Source organism: Staurois parvus, unplaced genomic scaffold (genome assembly GCF_062004578.1).
Source record: "Staurois parvus isolate SC_StPar_1 unplaced genomic scaffold, SC_StPar_1.0 ptg000750l, whole genome shotgun sequence".
Taxonomy (NCBI): Eukaryota; Metazoa; Chordata; class Amphibia; order Anura; family Ranidae; genus Staurois; species Staurois parvus.
In genome coordinates, this window is record NW_028318546.1 from 2372339 (window position 1) to 2396271 (window position 23933).

Below are 23933 nucleotides of genomic sequence, written 5' to 3' on the forward strand. Positions count from 1 at the left end.
CGGCCTCCCATTGCTGCTGTCTCCATCGCCACACTCTGCCATGTGCCACTTTCAGGTCTCCTCACACTGCTGGTGTGTTGAATTTTTTGACATAGGGTGCTGGCAGATTATGGGCCTCCTATAGCTGCTGCCAGGCCCCTAATCTGCCATAGGCCCCTATATACCGCTTCCTCATGCTGCTGCCAGGTCCAGAGTATCTCATGCCATGTGCCACTTTCAGGTCTCCTCACACTGCTGGTGTGTAGAATTTTTTGACATAGGGTGCTGGCAGATTAAGGGCCTCCCATAGCTGCTGCCAGGCCCCTAATCTGCCATAGGCCCCTATATACCGCCTCCTCATGCTGCTGCCAGGTCCAGAGTCTGTCATGGGTCCCTGTACGGCCTCCCATTGCTGCTGTCTCCATCGCCACACTCTGCCATGTGCCACTTTCAGGTCTCCTCACACACTGCTGGTGTGTAGAATTTTTTGACATAGGGTGCTGGCAGATTAAGGGCCTCCCATAGCTGCTGCCAGGCCCCTAATCTGCCATGGGCCCCTATATACCGCCTCCTCATGCTGCTGCCAGGTCCAGAGTCTGTCATGGGTCCCTGTACGGCCTCCCATTGCTGCTGTCTCCATCGCCACACTCTGCCATGTGCCACTTTCAGGTCTCCTCACACACTGCTGGTGTGTAGAATTTTTTGACATAGGGTGCTGGCAGATTAAGGGCCTCCCATAGCTGCTGCCAGGCCCCTAATCTGCCATGGGCCCCTATATACCGCCTCCTCATGCTGCTGCCAGGTCCAGAGTCTGTCATGGGTCCCTGTACGGCCTCCCATTGCTGCTGTCTCCATCGCCACACTCTGCCATGTGCCACTTTCAGGTCTCCTCACACACTGCTGGTGTGTAGAATTTTTTGACATAGGGTGCTGGCAGATTATGGGCCTCCCATTGCTGCTGCCAGGCCCCTAATCTGTCATAGGCCCCTATATACCGCTTCCTCATGCTGCTGCCAGGTCCAGAGTCTCTCATGCCATGTGCCACTTTCAGGTCTCCTCACACTGCTGGTGTGTAGAATTTTTTGACATAGGGTGCTGGCAGATTAAGGGCCTCCCATAGCTGCTGCCAGGCCCCTAATCTGCCATAGGCCCCTATATACCGCCTCCTCATGCTGCTGCCAGGTCCAGAGTCTGTCATGGGTCCCTGTACGGCCTCCCATTGCTGCTGTCTCCATCGCCACACTCTGCCATGTGCCACTTTCAGGTCTCCTCACACTGCTGGTGTGTTGAATTTTTTGACATAGGGTGCTGGCAGATTATGGGCCTCCTATAGCTGCTGCCAGGCCCCTAATCTGCCATAGGCCCCTATATACCGCTTCCTCATGCTGCTGCCAGGTCCAGAGTCTCTCATGCCATGTGCCACTTTCAGGTCTCCTCACACTGCTGGTGTGTAGAATTTTTTTGACATAGGGTGCTGGCAGATTATGGGCCTCCTATAGCTGCTGCCAGGCCCCTAATCTGCCATAGGCCCCTATATACCGCCTCCTCATGCTGCTGCCAGGTCCAGAGTCTGTCATGGGTCCCTGTACGGCCTCCCATTGCTGCTGTCTCCATCGCCACACTCTGCCATGTGCCACTTTCAGGTCTCCTCACACACTGCTGGTGTGTAGAATTTTTTGACATAGGGTGCTGGCAGATTACGGGCCTCCCATAGCTGCTGCCAGGCCCCTAATCTGCCATGGGCCCCTATACCGACTCCTCATGCTGTGACGTTGCAACAAGGTGGAATTCAACCCTACATATGTTAGACCGCCTTTACGAACAGCAAAAGGCCATCACAGATTTCCTGATGTTAAAAGCGGATAAAGGTATTCCCTGTGTAACTTAGATGTCAGCCATTGGCAGCTCATGCGTGACACCTGCGCTTGCTCAGGCCCTTTGAGGAGGCCACGCTATTCGTGAGTCGGCAGGACTATGGGATGAACGACGTCATTCCTCTGTTGCACGTCCTGGAACAAATGCTGTTAACAATGGCTGGTCAGGGTGCGGTAGACGTGGCGCACAGATCTCAACGCCACATGACCCCTGTGGGGGCAGGACAGGAAGAAGAGGAGGAGGTAGAGGAGGACATTGGTGCTCAGGAATTATTGAGTGAAATGGGTGGTTTTTCCACTCAGCGGACAGGAGTGGAGGAGCAGGAGCATCTGGTAGAGGAGGAGGAGGAGGAGGAGACAGAGGACCCAGACGCACCGTGGCAGTATGCTGTGGAGATGGAGGCAGGGAGTCCCTCGCATTCCTTGGCACAAATGGCCCATAGCATGCTCGGTTGCTTGCGTAGCGACAGCCGAATAATAACCATCAGACAGAGGGATGACTTTTGGCTGTCCACCTTGTTGGACCCTCGCTACCGTTCCAAAATGGTGGCCTTTTTCACACCTGCTGAGAGGGAGGCCAAAATAACGTACTATAAAAACCACCTATGTAGTCAGCTGGTCTCTGCCTGTCTGCGCCAACGTCCATCCTCAGACACTGTGGGCCCTGTGCGCTCGCGTTCCGCTGCCATGGCAGCAGGGGAGGGGTGGGGTGGTAGGAGCAGTGGCAGCTCCACCAGCAGCGGCTGCCTCAGTCTGCAGTCGATGATGAGTAGCTTTCTTCACCAGCGCAGTGAGGAAACTACTAATCAGCCGCAGCAGCAGCAGCAGCAGCAGCATCAGGTGGACCTGGAGCAGGACCTCAAACAACAGGCTTAGGCCTACTTGGACAGCACCCTGCCAACCGAGGTAGACAATCCCCTTGACTACTGGGCAACGAAACTTGACCTTTGGCCCCAACTAGCTGAATTTGCCCTTGAAAGGCTGTCATGCCCGGCCAGTAGCGTGGCATCGGAGCGCGTGTTTAGTGCGGCAGGAGGTATTGCAACTCCGCGGAGGACACGACTGTCCACCCAAAGTGTGGAGAGACTGACGTTTGTGAAAATGAATCAGGCGTGGATTAGTCTGGATTTCAAACCACCAGTTCCTGACACAACTGACTAAATCCGCCATGAATCATGCCCCAAACATGTGCCACTTTCAGGTCTCCTCACACTGCTGGTGTGTTCCATTTTTTGTCATAGGGTGCTGGCAGATTACGGGCCTCCCATAGCTGCTGCCAGGCCCCTAATCTGCCATGGGCCCCTATACCGCCTCCTCATGCTGCTGCCAAGTCCAGAGTCTCTCATGGGTCCCTGTACGGCCTCCCATTGCTGCTGTCTCCATCGCCACACTCTGCCATGTGCCACTTTCAGGTCTCCTCACACTGCTGGTGTATTCCATTTTTTGTCATAGGGTGCTGGCAGATTACGGGCCTCCCATAGCTGCTGCCAGGCCCCTAATCTGCCATGGGCCCCTATACCGCCTCCTCATGCTGCTGCCAGGTCCAGAGTGTGTCATGGGTCCCTGTACGGCCTCCCATTGCTGCTGTCTCCATCGCCACACTCTGCCATGTGCCACTTTCAGGTCTCCTCACACTGCTGGTGGGTTCCATTTTTTGTCATAGGGTGCTGGCAGATTACAGGCCTCCCATAGCTGCTGCCAGGCCCCTAATCTGCCATGGGCCCCCGTACCGACTCCTCATGCTGCTGCCAGGCCCGTAATCTGTCATGGGCCCCTGTTGTCGCTTGTTGGCATATTCCGCTCGTTCAGATGCTCCTTCTCCTGCTACTCCTCTTCACGGATTCCGTCAGCAGTCTTTCTTGGAATCCGTTTCCAAGAGACAACAGTTTGCGAGCACGCACCAGACGGTGCAGAAACTGAACGTCCTCCTGTCCAAGTTGCTGCTGCCAGGCTTGTAATCTGTCATGCGCCCCTGTACCGCCTCCTCATGCTGCTGCCAGGTCCAGAGTGTGTCATGGGCCCCCGTACCGACTCCAAATGCTGCTGCCAGGCCCGTAATCTGTCATGGGCCCCTGTACCGCCTCCCCATGCTGCTGCCAGGTCCAGATTGTGTCATGGGTCCCTGTACGGCCTCCCATTGCTGCTGCCAGGCCTGTAATCTGCCATGGGCCCCCCTACCGACTCCTCATGCTGCTGCCAGGCCCGTAATCTGCCATGGGCCCCTGTACCGCCTCCTCATGCTGCTGCCAGGTCCAGAGTGTGTCATGGGTCCCTGTACGGCCTCCCATTGCTGCTGTCTCTATCGCCACACTCTGCCATGTGCCACTTTCAGGTCTCCTCACACTGCTGGTGGTTTCCATTTTTGTCATAGGGTGCTGCATGGCCTCCCATTGCTGCTGCCTCCACCGCCACACTGTGGCTCCACACTCTGGTTTTGGCCCCGTGACTGGCCAAATGAGTGAAGTGTGCGGTGATTCTAAGATCGACGGCACTCATCTGCATGTCATACTGCCTGACAGTATTATTTCTCTTCCCCAGCAGACTCCAAGGGCATTTAAATTAAAGGTACAGTGTTCAGCACTAATATTAAGTCTCTCTGAAGCCTAGAAACACCCTTTTTTAAGTTAAATTCACAGCGAATATATTCGACTCGAATCGAATTTTTTCTACGAATTCGCCGAATCAGTCGAATCGAATTTTTGAATACTTCGCTCATCTCTAATATACGGTAGTTAGTCTGGATGAAAAAAGACAAACGTCCATCCAGTTCAACCAAAAGAAAAAAGTTATAATCCTATACCCACCATTGATCCAGAGGAAGGCAAAAAACCCAGCAAAGCATGATTCAATTTGCTCCTGCAAGAGAAAAGATTCCTTCTTGATCCCCCCGAGAGGCAATCAGATATTCCCTGGATCAACTTTACCTATAAATGTTAGTATCCAGTTATATTATGTGTATCTAGGAAAGAATTCAGGCCTTTATTAACTGCTTCCCGACCGCCGTATAGCAGAAATACTGCTACAGGGCAGCACAGGTGTGCAAAATCACGTCTATATATGCAATTTAGCATTTCTGCATGCGAGCCCTACCCGCTCTGCCATTCGAGGCCGCGGATGTCAATCACTGGGACCCGACCAGTGATTACCCGCCGATGCCAGGTGATTACCGAGCATCTCCGACAGGGAGGAAAACTGTTTTGAAATACTGAAACCATTCAAGGCCATCAGTGTCATCATACTGGAGAACCACTTCCCGTCTTAGACTTCTAGAATTTGTTTACAAACAGTCTTCCTTCCTGTCAGTGCGGGCACACTGCTCGGGATGGCTGTGCACAGCACAGCCAACCCGAGCAGTGTGCTTACAGTAAAGTACACCCCCCTGCCCCCTAGTAAAACACTCCCTACATATAGTTAACCCTTTGATCACCTCTCATGTTAACCCCTTCTTGCCCAGTGTCATTAGTACAGTGTCAGTGCTTTTTATTAGCACTGATCACTGTATTTGTGTCACTGGGGATGTCAGTGACACCAAGTCAGTTCCCCCCCCAGTTTCAGAATGCCCGCCATAGTCCTGCAGTCCTGCTATAAGTCGCTGATTGCCACCATTACTAGTATAAAAAAAAAATTCCAGTATATATACCGCTATTTGTAGACGCTATAACTTTCACGCAAACCAATTAATTGACAGGTTTTTTTTTTTAGTAAAGACATGTAGCAGAATACATTTTGGCCTAAATTTCTGCCGAAATTAGATTTTTAAAAAATTTTTACTAGACATGTTTAATAGCAAAATGTCAAAAGTATTGCTTTTTTCTCAAAATTGTCAGTTTTTTTTGTTTATAGCGCAAAAAATAAAAAATGCAGAGGCAATCAAATACCACCGAAAGAAAGCTCCATTTGTGGGAAAAGAGAACATAATTTCATTTGGGTGCAGCGTTGCATAACCGTGCAATTGTCAGTTAAAAAAACGCAGTGCTGTATCGCAAACAATGGCCTGGTCAGGAAGGGGGTAAATCCTCTGGAGGGCAAGTGGTTAAATAGAATCTGTGCCTAACTGCTACATACACTGCACAAGTATAATGCTCATGTACAGTTGTGTCCAAAATTATTCAACCCCCAATGCTGTAAAGGGGTTTAGGGACTATAGTGTACATTTGGAATTGTATTCAGAATCAAATCCTACAAGGACGTTGTAACTACCCAAATGCAACTAAAATGACATCAATTGTTTATGTAATACAGTAGTAAATGGTTCTTATGTGGTTTCTTCATTGCCACAATTATTCAACCCCTTAAAGACTACCACTCTGAAGAACAGAGGTTCATACAGGTGCTTTCCATCAGGTATTGAAAACACCTGTGGATGTCACCGAGCAGCAATCAAGCATAATAAGCACCAATTAGGCAGCTTTAAAATGACTGTGATACTCAGCTCCTTCTAGACATTTACTGGTGTGGTTACAAACATGGTGAAGGCAAGAGAATGGTCCAGGAAGACAAGAGAAGAGGTGATTTCTCTTCACAGGAAGGGCAATGGCTATAAGAAGATTGCAAAGATGTTAAACATACCAAGAGACACCTTAGGAAGCATCATTCGCAAATTCAAGGCAAAGGGCACTGTTGAAACGCTACCTGGTCGTGGCAGAAAGAAGATGCTGACTTCGACTGCTGTGCGCTACCTGAAGCGTAGAGTGGAGAGAAGTCCCCGTGTGACTGCTGAGGAACTGAGAAAAGATTTGTCAGATGTGGGTACAGAAGTTTCAGCCCAGACAATAAGACGCACACTGCGTAATGAAGGCCTCCGTGCCAGAACTCCCAGGCGTACCCCCTTGCTGTCTCCAAAGAATAAGAAGAGTCGACTGCAGTATGCCAAAAGCCATGTGGACAAACCACAAAAGTTGTGGGATAGTGTTCTGTGGACTGATGAAACAAAATTAGAACTGTTTGGGCCCATGGATCAACGCTATGTTTGGAGGAGGAAGAACAAGGCCTATGATGAAAAGAACACCTTGCCTACTGTGAAGCATGGTGGAGGGTCAATCATGCTTTGGGGCTGTTTTGCTTCTGCAGGTACAGGGAAGCTTCAGCGTGTGCAAGGTACCATGAATTCTCTTCAGTACCAGGAGATATTGGATGGAAACGTGATGCAGTCCGTCACACACCTGAGGCTTGGGAGACGTTGGACCTTTCAACAGGACAATGATCCCAAGCATACCTCCAAGTCCACTAGAGCATGGTTGCAGAGGAAAGGCTGGAACATTTTGGAGTGGCCATCGCAGTCACCAGACTTAAATCCGATTGAGAACCTCTGGTGGGACTTAAAGAAAGCAGTTGCAGTGCGCAAGCCTAAGAATGTGACTGAACTGGAGGCCTTTGCCCATGAAGAATGGGCGAAGATACCCGTAGATCGCTGCAAGACACTTGTGTCAAGCTATGCTTCACGTTTAAAAGCTGTTATAACTGTAAAAGGATGCTGTACTAAGTACTAAGATTGAATGTCACTTGGGGGTTGAATAAAACTGATAATGCTGTGAGCACAGAAAAGACATTTGTGGTTATTTCATTATAACTGTTATGTTATATTTGTCTGACCTACAAGTGCCTCTTTAATGTAAATGTAAGCAAGATGACTGAATGATCAAAAGCAATGTCAAACTGGCCAAAACACTCAATTTCAGTGGGGGTTGAATAATTTTGGACACAACTGTACCAAAAAAATATTCCTAATTACTGTACCACAACTGACAGCCTCACAGACACAAAAAAAACTCAGGACAAAGGATCATTTTTAAAAAATTAAACATTTCCATTGCATATGCTTTCATGCACACCAAAAGTGACTTTTTGTGACTAACTGACTGAGCCAACTGTAAAGAATAACTTTGGGTATGATTAGCACAGTGGTCACGACTATGTAATGTACATGTAGAGAGTGCACGGCTCAGGAGTAAGTAACATACAAAACAAGAGTGCAGCAGTCAGAATGAACTCTGATTGTGAATGTTCACATCAAAGTCCACAGTATTTAGAAATGGTTCCAAGAGTCAATCCTTACATCAGAGCCCCACCTTACATCAGAGTTCCCCTAATATCAGAGTCCACAGACTTCCTTCTTACATCAGAGTCTACAGGTTTTCCTTTACATCAGAGTCTGCAGGGTTACACTTTACAGTGCAAGGGGAACTCTTCAGACCCTGATGTAAATGGGAACACTGTGGATTCAGATATAACAGAGACCTCTAAGGACTCTGGTGTAAGGCTGAATGCCATGGATTCTGGTGTAAAGGGAAGCTCTGATATAAGGTGGTCTCTAGTCACCAGACCCCCCTTCCCCCCCCCTCACACACACGCACGCACACACACACACACACACACACACACACACACACACACACACACACACGAGTCCCCAGAGTTCTACTTTACAAATCCGCAGAGTTCCCCCTTACATCAGAGTCCACATAGTTCACTCTTTACATCAGAATCTCCAGGGTTCCCCCTTACACTAAGGGGAAATGATGTTGACCATGATGCCATGGGATAATGCTGCAGACTCTGATGTAAAGGGGAACTCTGATGTAAAGGGGAACACTGCGGACCATGGTGTAAGGAGGAATGTTGCAGACACGGTTGTAAAGGGTTACTCTGATGTAAGGTGGTCTCTGGTCACCAAAGTCCCCCCTTACATCACAGTTTGAAGAGTTTCCCTCTACATCTGGGCAGAGAAAACATGGCTCAGCCAACCTGCCAACAGACATTAGGCAAATGTGATCTGGATGTATACAGAGAGATGGGGCACCAACTCCCTCTGCACATCCGCTGTTCGCCTCCCTTTGCCTGTCCTGGCTTCCTTTGTAAAGTAACTCTCTTGGTGTTGGACAGGCAGAGGGTGGGATGCTCAGTGATTGGGGAATAGCATACAACATGGAAGCTGGAGGGTTACAGGAGGAGAGAAGGGTGGAATAACAGTATGGGACACGTAGGGGGGATCCCAGTCAAGGGAACAGGCCTGAGTCCCGTGTCCGCAAAGATGAGGGTGGCTTGCAATATTTTAGGTGGTGCTACAGCACACCCAAGCACCCACCTGGCACCGTTCCTCGGTACACTAGGGCCCAAGCATGCTTATCCTATAGGAAGCACAGAAGGGTTAAATAGCATTTGATCATTAGTCAAAACAATTTTAAAAATGACTACAGTTTTGTGGTAGGTTGCTACACTCTGAATATTTGCCTTAAACTCTTTGTCTTAAATAATATGCCCTAACTGTGATAGTTAAACATTAATTCCTGAAAACAAGTTTAGAAAAAAGCTGTGTTGTGTGAATGTGAAATATTTCAAAGGTAGGTCATTGTGTAGTATACAGTATATAAATGCAGGAGGAGGTCAGAGATATTAGGAGCAGTATCTATTACTAGTTTCATTTACACTCTCGGGTACTTACGGCAGAAAAAGTCATTCCTCCAGGGACCTATTCTTACTCCATGAGACTGGCAGGACTGTGCATAGGACTGAAGACTATCACACAAGGTATCTGGATCCAGGTTCAGTTCACACAGGTCAAAGACACAGTTGTTGAAATAGATGAGTGGGTTTATAACCTCATGGCATTCTTTAAATGCACCATTCTTATTAGTAATTATTCCACAGAAACTGTTGCTGGAAATGGTATTCTTTTCATCTACAGTACAACTTGGCTCATGTTCTGATCCAGATGTACAACTAAAATAAACATTAGAAATAAACTATAACAAACATTTATGGTGATTATGACTTTTTCAAACAATTCTATGTTAAAGTGGTTGTAACTCTTAAATATTTTAACCTTAATACATTCCCCACATTAAGGTAAAAACCTTCCACCCAGTCCCACCCCAGTCTCCCCCCAGTCCCACCTAAATACTTACCTGAGTCTGATCTCAATCCAGCAATGTGCCAGAGAGCAGCGACACTGTTCTCTCTCTTTCCTCACTGGCCATTGATCCAGCAGCGGGAGCCATTGGCTCCCGCTGCTGCTCTCAATCAAATCCTATGAGGAGATAGTGAGGGGCTGGGGCCAGCTGTGCAGTATGTGCCAATAGATGCACACAGCCTGGCTCAGGATCAAACCTGCACATCTGCCCCCCTAGCAAGCAGCAGGGGGGCAGACACAGAAGAGGAGGAGCATACGGTCTAAATACAGGAACAATAAAAATAGAAAGTGTAAACCACCTTGTTCAGTGTCAATGATCTGTTACAGATGCTGAAGTGCTTAGGATGAAGAGTCAAAGAATAAAATAGGGAAGGAGCAAGCAGAGATTGCAAGGGAACAGAAAACACAGGGGGGGGGGAGTGCCAGCTGTTCACCAGGGAAGACTTGTGGATGTACCAATGCCATATTTTGTTGCGGCACAGGTAGATCGACGATATCCTCATGGTGTGAACTGGTACAAAATATTTGCTTCAACAATTTTTGTAATTCTGGGATGACAACAACTTCACTCTCTCCCTTACTTATTCAGTAGCAGGGAGCATTATCTTTCTCGAACATATATCTCGAATATCTTTGAACATATATCGGTCCACTTGTGTACAACCAGTGTGTTGTTTTTTTCCCCGAAATATCAATGCCACCAGCTATAGGCGGCAACATTTATGTATTCTGATGGTGGGACCGTTTCCCAGCTGTCAGAATACAACACCACAGCAGGAATTATTTTCCCATATACATTGAGTGTGTGGATGGTCACACACAAAAAAATCATCAATGTATGGCCTGCCTAAATGATAAGCTCTTGTCAATTGCAAGCTAGCCTTGTCCTATATTTTGAATCAGATTAGACCATCAGTGGATGGTTTACACAATAAGAATCTCTAAAATATTCACAGAGATTTGCAGCCTGCAGCAATGGATTAACATAGGTTTACCTTTATGAATTTATGATATGATGTGATTACCTTGTTTTATTGTCCACCCATCAACGGTTAGGTTATGTTATTCTCAACTGCAATTATGCCTATTTATACTGGATTGGATTGTTTCATTATTGGAAAGGTTAACACATATATTGGTAGGACTTTTTGACCTATTGCAATGGAATAACATGCTATAATGATTCTGTGATTACCTTATGTCATTGTCCACCCGCCAGCTGTTACCAAGACTGTTAGAGTCTGGCTCTAATTCACCATCTGGGCTTAAGAAGTCATCAGTTTGGTTTCCATTGAAGTTTCCACAGATTCCACATACTTTGTTGGCATATTCTCCTGGAATAGTTATCACCACTCTATGGTTTCCATCAAACCTCACACTTACTCCAAATGCTGTTGTCACCAGTACATCATGTCCACTAAGGAAGATTTTAATGTTTGGATGTAGGGATACTGGTAAGGTTACCACATTGTTGTCCACCTGGATTCACAATTTTATAACACAAGTTTATGATAAAAAGAATCAAAGAAGATCAAATATTAGAATCTGATAATGTTTAAAAGGTGTATACTCACCTTGACTTCTCTGTTCCACTCTAGTGTGATACTGTGTCCATGTACATCAACATTAACATACTTGACATAAGATACTCTGGTGTTGCGTCCTAGAAGCTCATTAGCTGCTTTGACATTGAATTCTGCCAGATGACCCTCAACTTTGCAGAGTTTAGATAATGTATAGGTGCAAGTGCCCATAAAATGGTGAACCTGATTGTCAAAGGTGTAGTAATGAGGGTCTCCACTAACCTCACAGTATCCTAAGAAAAGATTAGAAACAACAATAAGATTCTATGAATGTTCATATGAATGTTAGCTTAGCATTACCAAACAACATTTTTATTTTGTCAAAAAAAACACTTGTGTCATAATAAAAAATACTGTTCTGAGCTCCAGTATGTCACTTACAGCTGTGTGAGCATGCTAGAAGATAGATTTGATTGTCTGACATAATTAAATACTGAAAATAGTCTATTCTTTTTAATCAGGCAGTTGTTAAGTTGGTTAGAGGTCAGACGTGCCTATATTATGATGCACTATGCACTCTGTACATATATTTGTGCTATGGAGGTGTAGCTTTCTGCACTGGCCTCTGAACCGAAGCAAAGGAGATGGAAAACAAATTAACCACTTGACAATCAGGCTATAGCCAAATGATGGCTACAGCATGGTTGTCCAATTCTGGGAGGAAGTCATATAACGTCCTCCCAGAACGATCCCACCCCCCGCATGTGCGCACCCGTCGCTGTCTGTAATTGATCACATGACAAGGTAAAAGGCCAACCACAGCAGCCTTTTACCACGTGATCAGCTGTGCCCAATGACACAGCTGATCACAAATTAAATACAGTTGCCGGTTATCGGCAGCGCTTTCCTCACGCTGTCACAGCATGAAGAAAGTACTGCCAATAACCGGCAAGTGTCCTGATTATCAGTGTAGCCCCAAAAGTGCCCAGCAGTGGCACTCAGCAGTGCCCCCCATTAGTGTCCATCAGTGCCGCCCAGCAGTGCCACCAGTCAGTGCCGTCAGTCAGTGCCCATCATTGCCGCCTATCAGTGACCATCAGTGCTGCATATCAGTGCAGCATCATAAATGCCTCCTCATCAATTCCCACCAGTGCCGCCTCATCAGTGCAGCCTATCAGTGCAGCCTCATCAACACATATCAGTGAAGGAGAAAATGTACCGGTTTTCAAAATTTTATAATAGAAATAAAGAAAAACTTTTTTCTTCAAATTTGTTGCTCTTTTTTCATTTATAGTGCAAAAAAATAAAATTCCAGTGGTGATTAAAAACCACCAAAAGAAAGCTATATTATGTAAAGTGCTGCGTAAATTGACAGCGCTATATAAGTACCAGAAATAAATAAAATAAATAAATATTTGTTTGAAAAAAAGGACAAAAATGTCATATGGGTACAGTGTTGCATGACTGCGCAATTGTCATTCAAAGTGCTACAGTACTGAAAGCTGAAAATTGGCCTGGGCACAAAGGGGGTAAAAGTGCCTGGTAGGCAAGTGGTTAATGCAGCTCTGTATTAATTATTACATCCTTAAATTGTAGGGGTTTTTTTAATGCAAGAAGCACCTGCATTTAAGCTGCTGTCAGTCTCTTTCAGTCCTAGTTCAAACTGGGAGATGGAGAAACCGCACAAAGAGCCAGTCAGCTGTGCTGCAGTGCAAAGATAATTTTGATAGGGGGAGAGAGCAGAAGATTTTATTGTTTGCCACAAGTTTTTGAAAAATGAAAAAAAAATCCTATTTTCTTTTTTTTTACACCCAGTTGTCTATTTAAATGCTTGCCGTTCGCCAACAGTACATGTACTGCAGGCGGGCAGCACAGCCAGGCTAGACAGCATACCCGCATGCCGCCACCTGACTTCTGAGTTTCAGGTGCCCGTGCACACATCCCTTGGTCACCTGTGCTGTGATTGGACACAGCACAAGTTTGTCAGTGGATTTCAGACAGTTGTTTTGTCTGAAACCTACTGATCGGCTGTGTGCAATCACTTTTGTGTTTTAAAACACACAGAACGCTGTGTGCACAGAACAGCTATATGGCTGTTCCAGCCAGATCGGTGAGTAAAAGTAGCACATACATTACTCTTGCTAGTCACACAGTTATCCCTTGATTTCCCCTAGATGTTAACCCCTTCCCAGCCAGTGTTATTAGTACAGTGTCAATCAGGTATTATCCCACCCAGCCAGTGTATGTTAGTGCCAGATTGCCTACCACACTATCACAGTCTCACTATAAGTCACTGATCACCGCCATTACTAGTAAAGTGTCATAGTGTCATAGAGTAAATTCCAGTAAACAGTATATACCATAGTTTGTAGATGCTATAACTTTCATATAAAACAATTAATATATCCTTATTGTGCTTTTTTTTTTACCAAAGACATGTAGCAGAATGCATTTGGCCAAAATTTTATATTTTTTACTTTTTATTGGATATGTTTGATAACAGAAAGTATATAAAACAAATTAAAAACCCGGTGTTGATCAAATAACACCAAAGGAAAGCTCTGTTTGTGTGAAAAAAATTATATATATTTAATTTGGGTACAGTGTTGCATGACCGAGCAATTTCCACTTAAATTGCCACTTCACCTTTTGTAACATGTTACACATTACAATCAGACCAGCCCCCGCTCCCCACTTTGACAGCTAGTAGGCGATCTTTTTCCCCCTCGCTAGTTGTTAAATTTTTTTTAAAAAGCGTCTGTGCGGGGCTCTGCCCACATTGCCACATAACTGATTCACAGTCATCTCTAAATGAGAGACTACAAGTCCCGACAGTCTTATCAGCTGTCAGCTTGTAGTCTTGTCAGCTGTAAAGCGCCGTGGTAGTTCATTAATTCTTCGTGCCAGTATATCTGCTTGCTCGTACATCCCATACGGGCAAGCAGATATACTGACAGATCTGCAGAAGACCTGCATGGCTTCAGCGATCTGCAATACTTTCCAGGCTCCTGCAGACAAAAATAATAAATGCACATTTTTTTTACCTGCAAAAAAATTGCATTTAATATTTTTTTCTAAAAAGTGAACTTATCCCCTAAAGTAGCACAGTGCTGAAAAGCAACAAAATGTCCTGTTCACGAAGGGGTAAAACTTTCAGGACGTCAAGTGCTTAATGAGATATTTCTCACAAATGCTATTGGTACATGTGGAATTACACCCCAAAACACATTCTGCTACTTCTTCTGAGCATATGGATACGACATACTGTATGTGAGACTTTTTGAAGCCTATCAGCGTATGTGGGGCCCTTCAGGCTTTTAAATGGTGTAACTTGCTAATTTAATTTCCTGACTACCTATCCTGATACTACAAACACACACCCCCATTACTAATTATCCCTTTTCAAAAAAAAAAAAACACTCCAATGTATATGATAAGAGGCATGGTGAGTATTTTGCATGTAACATTTTTTGTCACAAGGTTTTCAAAAATGAAAAAAGAAGATAAAAATTACATTTTCATTTTAGTTCTTCGTTTTCCCAAAACTTGGGGCTTGGGGTACCTAGGAGGACATCTGGAAAATGCCTCTCATGAAGCCGGGCCAACTGCAGCTGAATTTGGGCTTTGGGTCGCATGGTGCCTCAGCAACCAATTTCTTTAATTAACAAATGTCAAAAAAGTTGCCCATTTTAGAAAAAGTTGCCCACGTACAAATGATACCCCTTTAGGAACAAGGGTGACACCAAATTCCATACTATCTTGCCACTGCTCTCCATGTAGTTTGGGCATCGGGGGGGGGGGGGGCTCCAGCTGAGTGCCTTTTCCCTTGTAAATTCTAAAACGATATGTGGCCCTTTCACAAAGTTTATACAGTTTGGCCCATCTCTGGCACACTTGCTGGGGAGGTATTGCTTAATTGTAAGCCTGCCAGAAAAATGTACTAGGGGCTCATCTATACAAATGTTTGGTTGGGGCATATACACTATTACAAAATTTTTGGGAAAGGTAATTTATGAGGGGCTGAATGTTGTGGAGCCAACTATAATCAAGCTCACCCCGAGAATGACAGAGGGTATTGTCATTGAAATGCATGAAACAGATATGCTCATATCTGTCTGGCCATTGCAGCAGAGAACACAGGCATATGATGAATCGGGCCTGTGGATCAATATAACTGCAATTCATTCTTTTTTGTAATGCATCATGTGGTGCTTGACAGACCACCAAAAGGTAGCGCAGTACTAGTACTGGCCCTCTGCTGCATATGAGCCTAATCATACATTTCTAGCACTTCAGTGACCTGGGGTAGGGTGAGCATTAGCAGGGACATGTTCTCCATCATCTGAGCTAGCTGTCAGGGTGCCGCTGTTTTTTACAGGTTCGTGTTCTGAGCCTGATTCTGTCAGCATGGCTTCCCCTTCACTCTTACTGTATATGACATGCTCACAATCCTGTAGGCCTCTTCACTAGAGTTCCTTTTTTTGGGACATTTTGGGTGCTAAATTCACAGGTATAATTATGGGAAAAAGAGCTACTGGCTAGCAATTTGGGACTACTTATGCTCTAGAAATAAAATGAACTAGTGCTATGAGAGATCAGGCCTGATCTTGCTAAAACTGCGATTTTGTGTACATTGTATCAGAGGTGGCAGTGATCAGAAACATTATACTGACACTGCACTTGTTGGGGGGGAGGAGATTTTAAACGCAAGTGCTGGCAGTGATTTTGGGGTCACAATACTAATGGGGACACTAGTATAGTTCTGATCATGATCAAAATACTGATCCATTTAGACCAGCAATGGGCAAACTACGGCCCGCGGGCCGTATACGGCCCGGCGGACCTTTTAATCCAGCCCGCGGAGCTAGGCTCCTGCTAGGCTCCTCTCACAGTCCGCCCTGAAGACCGGTGTAGCATGAAAATCTGTCTCCTATGAGGATCTGTCCCCCTCGACGTATCTGCGCATGTGCCGGAGATCGCCGATCGGCTGCTAATGCCTGAAACTGGCACATGCGCAGATACGTCGAGGGGGACAGATCCTCATAGGAGACAGATTTTCATGCTACACCGAAACGGCGCGGGAACACGGCGAGAGGAACGCGCGGAGCAAAGGTAAGTGAATTGACACAGGGGGGACTTGGGGACTTAATATGGGGGATGAATTAATGTGGGGAATGAATTACTACAGTTGTGGCCAAAATTATTCAACCCCCAATGCTGTAAAGGGGTTTAGGGACTATAGTGTACATTTGGAATTGTATTCAGAATCAAATCCTACAAGGACGTTGTAACTACCCAAATGCAACTAAAATGACATCAATTGTTTATGTAATACAGTAGTAAATGGTTCTTATGTGGTTTCTTCATTGCCACAATTATTCAACCCCTTAAAGACTACCACTCTGAAGAACAGAGGTTCATACAGGTGCTTTCCATCAGGTATTGAAAACACCTGTGGATGTCACCGAGCAGCAATCAAGCATAATAAGCACCAATTAGGCAGCTTTAAAATGACTGTGATACTCAGCTCCTTCTAGACATTTACTGGTGTGGTTACAAACATGGTGAAGGCAAGAGAATGGTCCAGGAAGACAAGAGAAGAGGTGATTTCTCTTCACAGGAAGGGCAATGGCTATAAGAAGATTGCAAAGATGTTAAACATACCAAGAGACACCTTAGGAAGCATCATTCGCAAATTCAAGGCAAAGGGCACTGTTGAAACGCTACCTGGTCGTGGCAGAAAGAAGATGCTGACTTCGACTGCTGTGCGCTACCTGAAGCGTAGAGTGGAGAGAAGTCCCCGTGTGACTGCTGAGGAACTGAGAAAAGATTTGTCAGATGTGGGTACAGAAGTTTCAGCCCAGACAATAAGACGCACACTGCGTAATGAAGGCCTCCGTGCCAGAACTCCCAGGCGTACCCCCTTGCTGTCTCCAAAGAATAAGAAGAGTCGACTGCAGTATGCCAAAAGCCATGTGGACAAACCACAAAAGTTGTGGGATAGTGTTCTGTGGACTGATGAAACAAAATTAGAACTGTTTGGGCCCATGGATCAACGCTATGTTTGGAGGAGGAAGAACAAGGCCTATGATGAAAAGAACACCTTGCCTACTGTGAAGCATGGTGGAGGGTCAATCATGCTTTGGGGCTGTTTTGCTTCTGCAGGTACAGGGAAGCTTCAGCGTGTGCAAGGTACCATGAATTCTCTTCAGTACCAGGAGATATTGGATGGAAACGTGATGCAGTCCGTCACACACCTGAGGCTTGGGAGACGTTGGACCTTTCAACAGGACAATGATCCCAAGCATACCTCCAAGTCCACTAGAGCATGGTTGCAGAGGAAAGGCTGGAACATTTTGGAGTGGCCATCGCAGTCACCAGACTTAAATCCGATTGAGAACCTCTGGTGGGACTTAAAGAAAGCAGTTGCAGTGCGCAAGCCTAAGAATGTGACTGAACTGGAGGCCTTTGCCCATGAAGAATGGGCGAAGATACCCGTAGATCGCTGCAAGACACTTGTGTCAAGCTATGCTTCACGTTTAAAAGCTGTTATAACTGTAAAAGGATGCTGTACTAAGTACTAAGATTGAATGTCACTTGGGGGTTGAATAAAACTGATAATGCTGTGAGCACAGAAAAGACATTTGTGGTTATTTCATTATAACTGTTATGTTATATTTGTCTGACCTACAAGTGCCTCTTTAATGTAAATGTAAGCAAGATGACTGAATGATCAAAAGCAATGTCAAACTGGCCAAAACACTCAATTTCAGTGGGGGTTGAATAATTTTGGCCACAACTGTATATGGGGGATGAATTACTATGGGGGATGAATTACTATATGGGGGATGAATTACTATATGGGGGATGAATTACTATGGGGGATGAATTACTATATGGGGGATGAATTACTATATGGGGGATGAATTACTATGGGTGATGAATTACTATGGGGGATGAATTACTATGGGGGATGAATTACTATATGGGGGATGACTTACTATGGGGGATGAATTACTACGGGGGATGAATTACTATATGGGGGATGAATTACTATGGGGGATGAATTACTTTGGGGGATGAATTACTATGGGGGATGAATTACTATATGGGGGATGAATTACTATGGGGGATGAATTACTATGGGGGATGAATTACTATATGGGGGATGAATTACTATATGGGGGATGAATTACTATGGGGGGGATGAATTACTATATGGGGGATTAATTACTATGCTTACTATGGGGGAATATTACTATACTTACTATGGATGACACATACACATCATTCATCTACTCTTGCTCCGGCCCCCGGGTCCAATATATGAACCCATTGCGGCCCTCAAGTCAAAAAGTTTGCCCACCCCTGATTTAGACACTATACTAGTAATGGCAGGGATAAGCAACTCATTGTGTGACTGCGATGGTGCTAACTGACCCTGGCTGGGAGGGAGGCTAACTGACTCTGTTGGTATCTTACACTATCTGATGTCGCTAGTGACACAAATACAGTGAACAGTGATAAATGCTGTACATTGACACTGTACTAATGGCACTAGCCGGTTGACAGGGGTGATCAAAGAGTTAATAGAAGGCAATCAAAGGGTTAAATCTTACTAACAAGGTTGTGGGTGCATACATGTAGATAGGGGCTTCCCTAATAAAGCAAAGAGGAACATGCACTTCACAGTATTTTATAGCTACTAATATTGTAAAGCACAATGGAAATATGTTCTATGACAGGGTGAGATCGGTACCCAAAGATCTCAGATTGAGAAAACATCAGAAAAATCAAGGATATTGTAAGGCATTTACTTGTTGAAGCTGTATGAGAACTCAGTACTGTGGAAAACATTGCTGGGTTTGTAGAGGAGAGGGATGATGTTATTGTGGCTGCAGTGGTTCTTGAGGCAGGATAACATATGGTTGTGGTGATAAGGGATGAAGAAGGTTGGGTAATGGTGGTAGAAGATAGATATGGTAAACCCGTTGTGGTCAGGGCCATCTTTAAGGAAGAGCAAAAGGAGCAGCTTCCCTGGGCCCAGTCATTGTTGCCCCCTACTTGCGAACTGTCCTGATTTACATTCCCTTGTCCCTTGAAGTCTTGGTCCTGTGTCCTGATATCTCAATGTGTCACTTATGCCCAGCTCTGCCCTATTGTCATGTATACAGGTGACTCACATGTGCAGACCATGTCAGCATTCACTTGGAAGCAACTGGCATTCATATGTAAAATAGTGGTGGCAATGTGACATTCATATGTAAATAGTGGCAGCATTCATATGTATATTATGCCCCCCTGAGGTTCCAGCCACCATTACCTCTGCTGAATGCTGCCCACTGGGGAGGTAAACAGGGGCATGCTTTAAAGTGCTGCCTGTAACTGTGGTCACTGAGCCTACCATGAGCCTGCTCTGCAAATGTATTTAAAGTGGGGGGGAGGGGTGCAGAGGTAGGCAGAAAAGCAATGACAGTTCAGAGTGCACCGATGAGCAAGGAGGGGATGTACAGAGGTAAGGAAGGTTGGTGCAAAGATAAGCAGAGGACGCACGTAGAGTTAAGGAGGGGAGGAGGTTGGAGTGGAGAGGGTGGGGGAGGTGTGGGGTGCAGAGGTTAGCAGGGAAATTTAGGATGCAAAGGTGTGCTGACGGGGTGGATAAAGATGTACATCACGTGTAGGTTAGCTCAGTCATTTCAATGGACTTCTCTCGGTGCTAGAAATGTGGAAAAAAAGCCCTTGACCCTTTTTTGGAATCACACCAAGCCCTATAGTGCCAAGGCACCATGAATTTTGGTGCATGTGAAAACACACACATCAACAGATGTGTAAGGGTGTCATTAACAATTAATGGCACTGCCGTGTGTCTGCTAAAGGGCAGCACATTTCTATGGTGTCAGGAACGCAATGTTTCATGTGTTACTGACATGCACAAATTTTAACATAGGCTAAATGTCTCAATTGCATAGGTGGTCAGGGTATATCTTCTTATTACATTGGAGCATGGTGTAAAATACTTTCATTCACACTAGTGGTCAGTGTGAATGCCCCCTTACATTGGTGGTCACTGCGAATACTCCTATTACATTAGTGGTCAGTGTAAATTTGTAATAATGTGCTGTAACCTCTAGTAATCAATAAGTAAGTGGTAATGATGCACAGTAACCAATACAAACCAAACATTGAGCAGTAATAATGTGCAGTAACCTCTAGCAACCAATCATTGAGCGGTAATGATGTGCAGTAACCTATAGCAACCAATCAGAGAACAGTAGTGATCTGCTGTAATCTCTATCAACCAATTAGTGAGTGGTAAGGATGTGCAGTAACCTCTAGCAGCCAATCAGTGAGTGGTAATGATGTGCAGTAACCTCTAACAACCAATCAGTGTGTGGTAAGGATGTGCAGTAACCTCTAGCAACCAATTAGCAAGCAGAAATCATGTGCTGTGACCTCTGGGAACTAGTCAGTGAGCCGTGGTGTGTGCTATAACCTCTAGCAACCAGTTAGTGAGAGGAAATGATATGCTGTAACCTCTGGCAACCAATTGCAATTCCTGCCTGATCTGTTGCAGTAAACTCAGTTTGAGTCTAGCTGCTATTTATTATACTTCTCCGAGCAGGTGGGGAGTGAAATTCCATACAGGGGACGAAGAAAATGTTTGCCCGGGGTCCAATCAATATTAACCTCCCTGGCGGTCTGATCATGTCAATATTTCTGAATGTCAAAGCATTACATTGTTTTCAATGGAAATTTGTTGTTTTTTATTGTACGCCTGTAATTCTTAGGAATAACTCACTTAAATCTGTCCAAACAAGAGTCTAGTAAGCATCCTGGGTATGATAAAGTTTGAAACACGAAATCATAAATTATAATATAATAAATAATTATAAAAAATAATAATATAATAATACATTTAATTCAATAATGTAATCAAACCAAAAACACTGAAATCTGAAATAGAGCATTAAGTTTGCACCTTACTGAGCTCAGTCGCAGAATCGTCACCGTCGTCACTTTCAGTGTCTGATGACGAATTTCTACACTAATCATTATTGCTCAATTCTACAAGTGATTCTAATTCACTATCGCTGTTTTCTAGCTGGTCTAAAACCACTTTTGACCTAAAGGGATGCTTTTTGGATGCCATGGACGTTCTCAAGTTTCCAGGCAGAAAGAACGGTAAAAGTGCAGGCATTACACTGGGACAAAGCGCTAGGGACAAAACTGAGGTGAAATGGTTTGATACAGCAATGTAATCCTAACAGATTACAATGTATTGTGTGTATGTCATGTTTTTACTTTTTTGAATCTCCCTCAGGTTCCACCCCCTGCGTCACAACGCTCACAGGGAAGGGAACACGGAAGACAGATGCCAGCATTGGCCGGAGGACACAGCAGGAGGACATTGGGGGATCGCAGGACAAGGTAAATTACACTACAGTGTAATCCCGAGTGTGGCTCGGGGTTACTGCTTTTGGTACTAAAAATTAACCCCGAGACACACTCAGGATAACCACCAGGGAAGTTAAAGACAGCCCTAGTTGTGGTAGAGGAAAATGAGGGTAGGCTAGTATCAAGAGATATTGAAGTGGATGCAGTGGTTGTTGTAGAGTTTGGAGTAGCTGCTGTGGTGGTTGTAGAGGTTGCAGTACCTGTAGTGGTTAGAGTAGCTGTTATGGTATTAGTAAGGCTCTGTTCCCTTTAGTGCAATTTCCAATGCGACTGAGAATCACATGACAATGGAAATCACATTGTTTTCAGAGGTGGCCATTCACATCAATGCAACTCAGCATAGCACACTTTTGGAAAATGTTCCTGTACTATGTTGGTTTGGTTCCAGCATAAATTTTACCCTACAAATTATACAAACCACATCCAAGCTGCATGCAAGTTGCACTACATACTCACACTGAAAACAGGATCAAAATTAGAAAGCGGCAGTGTGAACCTAGCCTAAAGATTATGTGGAATGTTTCAAAGGATGTGCAGATATTTTTCACATGAAAAAAATGTCATCTAGACATTTTCATTGTTGGTGATTCTGTCATTAGAAAAGCATTAGGCCGCCATTGCTAGCCCATTTTTAAAAACACCAATCGCCGGCTGTGTTGGTTGTAATAATTTGAAGTCAAAGATCCATATTATATATGCTATAAATAAATGTGTCAAAATTCCCTATTTCTATTTGTGATCTGGATCAGACACTTAGAAAATATTAGTTAATTGCTATAGATATGGGTGCCCTGTACCCATATAATATCCTGTCTTCTGACCTGAACGAGGACATTTAGGGGTTTATTTACTAAAGCTGGAGAGTCCAAAATCAGACTCCCTTCTGCATAGAAACCAATCAGCTTCTAACCTCAGCTTGTTCAATGAAGCTTTGGCAATGAAACCTGGAAGCTGATTGGTTTCTATGCAGAAGGGAGTCTGATTTTGGACTCTCCAGCTTTAGTAAATAAACCCCTTAGTGTCAGAAAGGATTGTGGGTGACAGCTTGGGAGATGAGGTGAGTATTACAGCCAGAGCTTTTTTTAAATTTTATTAAATTTTTCTTTTGTGACTCCAGACCACTTTCAGTCAGCTTTATGCATCATGCAAATAATTGATTTAGAAATAAGCTACTGCTATTAAATCCTTCCTTATTACCGCTCCAACATCCATTGTTTATTGAAGCAAGATCTGTGAGTTGCATGAAGGTGGGCCCTAATTTGAATACTCTGTTGAGTCCCATATACTGAATTACAGATGGAATTATGTCTCTAGCACACCTAAGTTTTCCTGAAACAAAATCCAACTTTATTAGGGTATGATGAGCACTTAAAATAAGTTTTTGGTTTTTTTGGGGTTTTTTTTTTTACAAACTGACTATACACTAATAAAATCTGATTATTTTAAGAAAAAAAGGTGTGCTGGTGACATACTGTATTTTCTTATGTATTGCCAAGGTGCCATCTGCTCCTTGCTTCAGTACACCATATATTGTTAGGTTGTATTCTGGTGTGCAATATGAATATCTTCATGTATCCCTGTCCAGCACTGATGACAAGCCACTGATAAGTGATGGCATGGGTATCGTATATACATTCTTTGAACTATAGAGTGAGTAATAGTAACCTATTTAGAGCATAAACCTTGATGTATTACGTCTGTTTAAAGGTCTCAAACCTGGCACAGTGGATGGAGGAGTAGCGGTGGTTGTGGTAGTTGTGGTTTTTGTAGTCATGGTGGTGCTTGTGGTTGTTAGTACACAGGTCTTAATTCCATTTTGGACTTGACAAACTTCATTAGGTGCACAGGTCTGCTGTTTACAGTTCACTTGGTTGTTTTCTTCACATGTACAGTAACTTTCACAGTGCCCTTGCCAGAACGTCTCATCTTTCTGCAAAATTGGGAATTAGGAGAAGACATTTCATATAATGCTACAATACTAGTATATACAATTACAATTTGGCAATTATCATACAATTATAATTATAGTCTTCTCACTAAAAAGGGGGAGATATTGGTCAAATTGGTTTGAAATTCTCCAGTGAGTTGGGAAATCTCTGTTGGCTAAAACAATTGCTTCTGTAATGCAGGAGCACTATTTTTCTTAAAGATGATCCCACAAATGTCCTTGTCCAAGCATCAGATTGTATGTGA

The 23933-nt window shown here is 44.5% G+C and overlaps 1 protein-coding gene across 1 annotated transcript in view; it reads right to left on the reverse strand.

Annotated features, from left to right (window-relative positions):
• Window positions 1-23933, reverse strand: part of LOC149445024 (IgGFc-binding protein-like) — a 175704-nt gene that overhangs the window by 17715 nt on the left and 134056 nt on the right. Inside the window, exons 42-45 of the mRNA XM_089654314.1 lie at window positions 23457-23670; window positions 11337-11578; window positions 10958-11241; window positions 9295-9572 (exon numbers count right to left, since the gene is read on the reverse strand). Coding sequence (XP_089510440.1) covers window positions 9295-9572; window positions 10958-11241; window positions 11337-11578; window positions 23457-23670 — 1018 coding nt within the window. The remainder of the gene's footprint in view (window positions 1-9294; window positions 9573-10957; window positions 11242-11336; window positions 11579-23456; window positions 23671-23933) is intronic.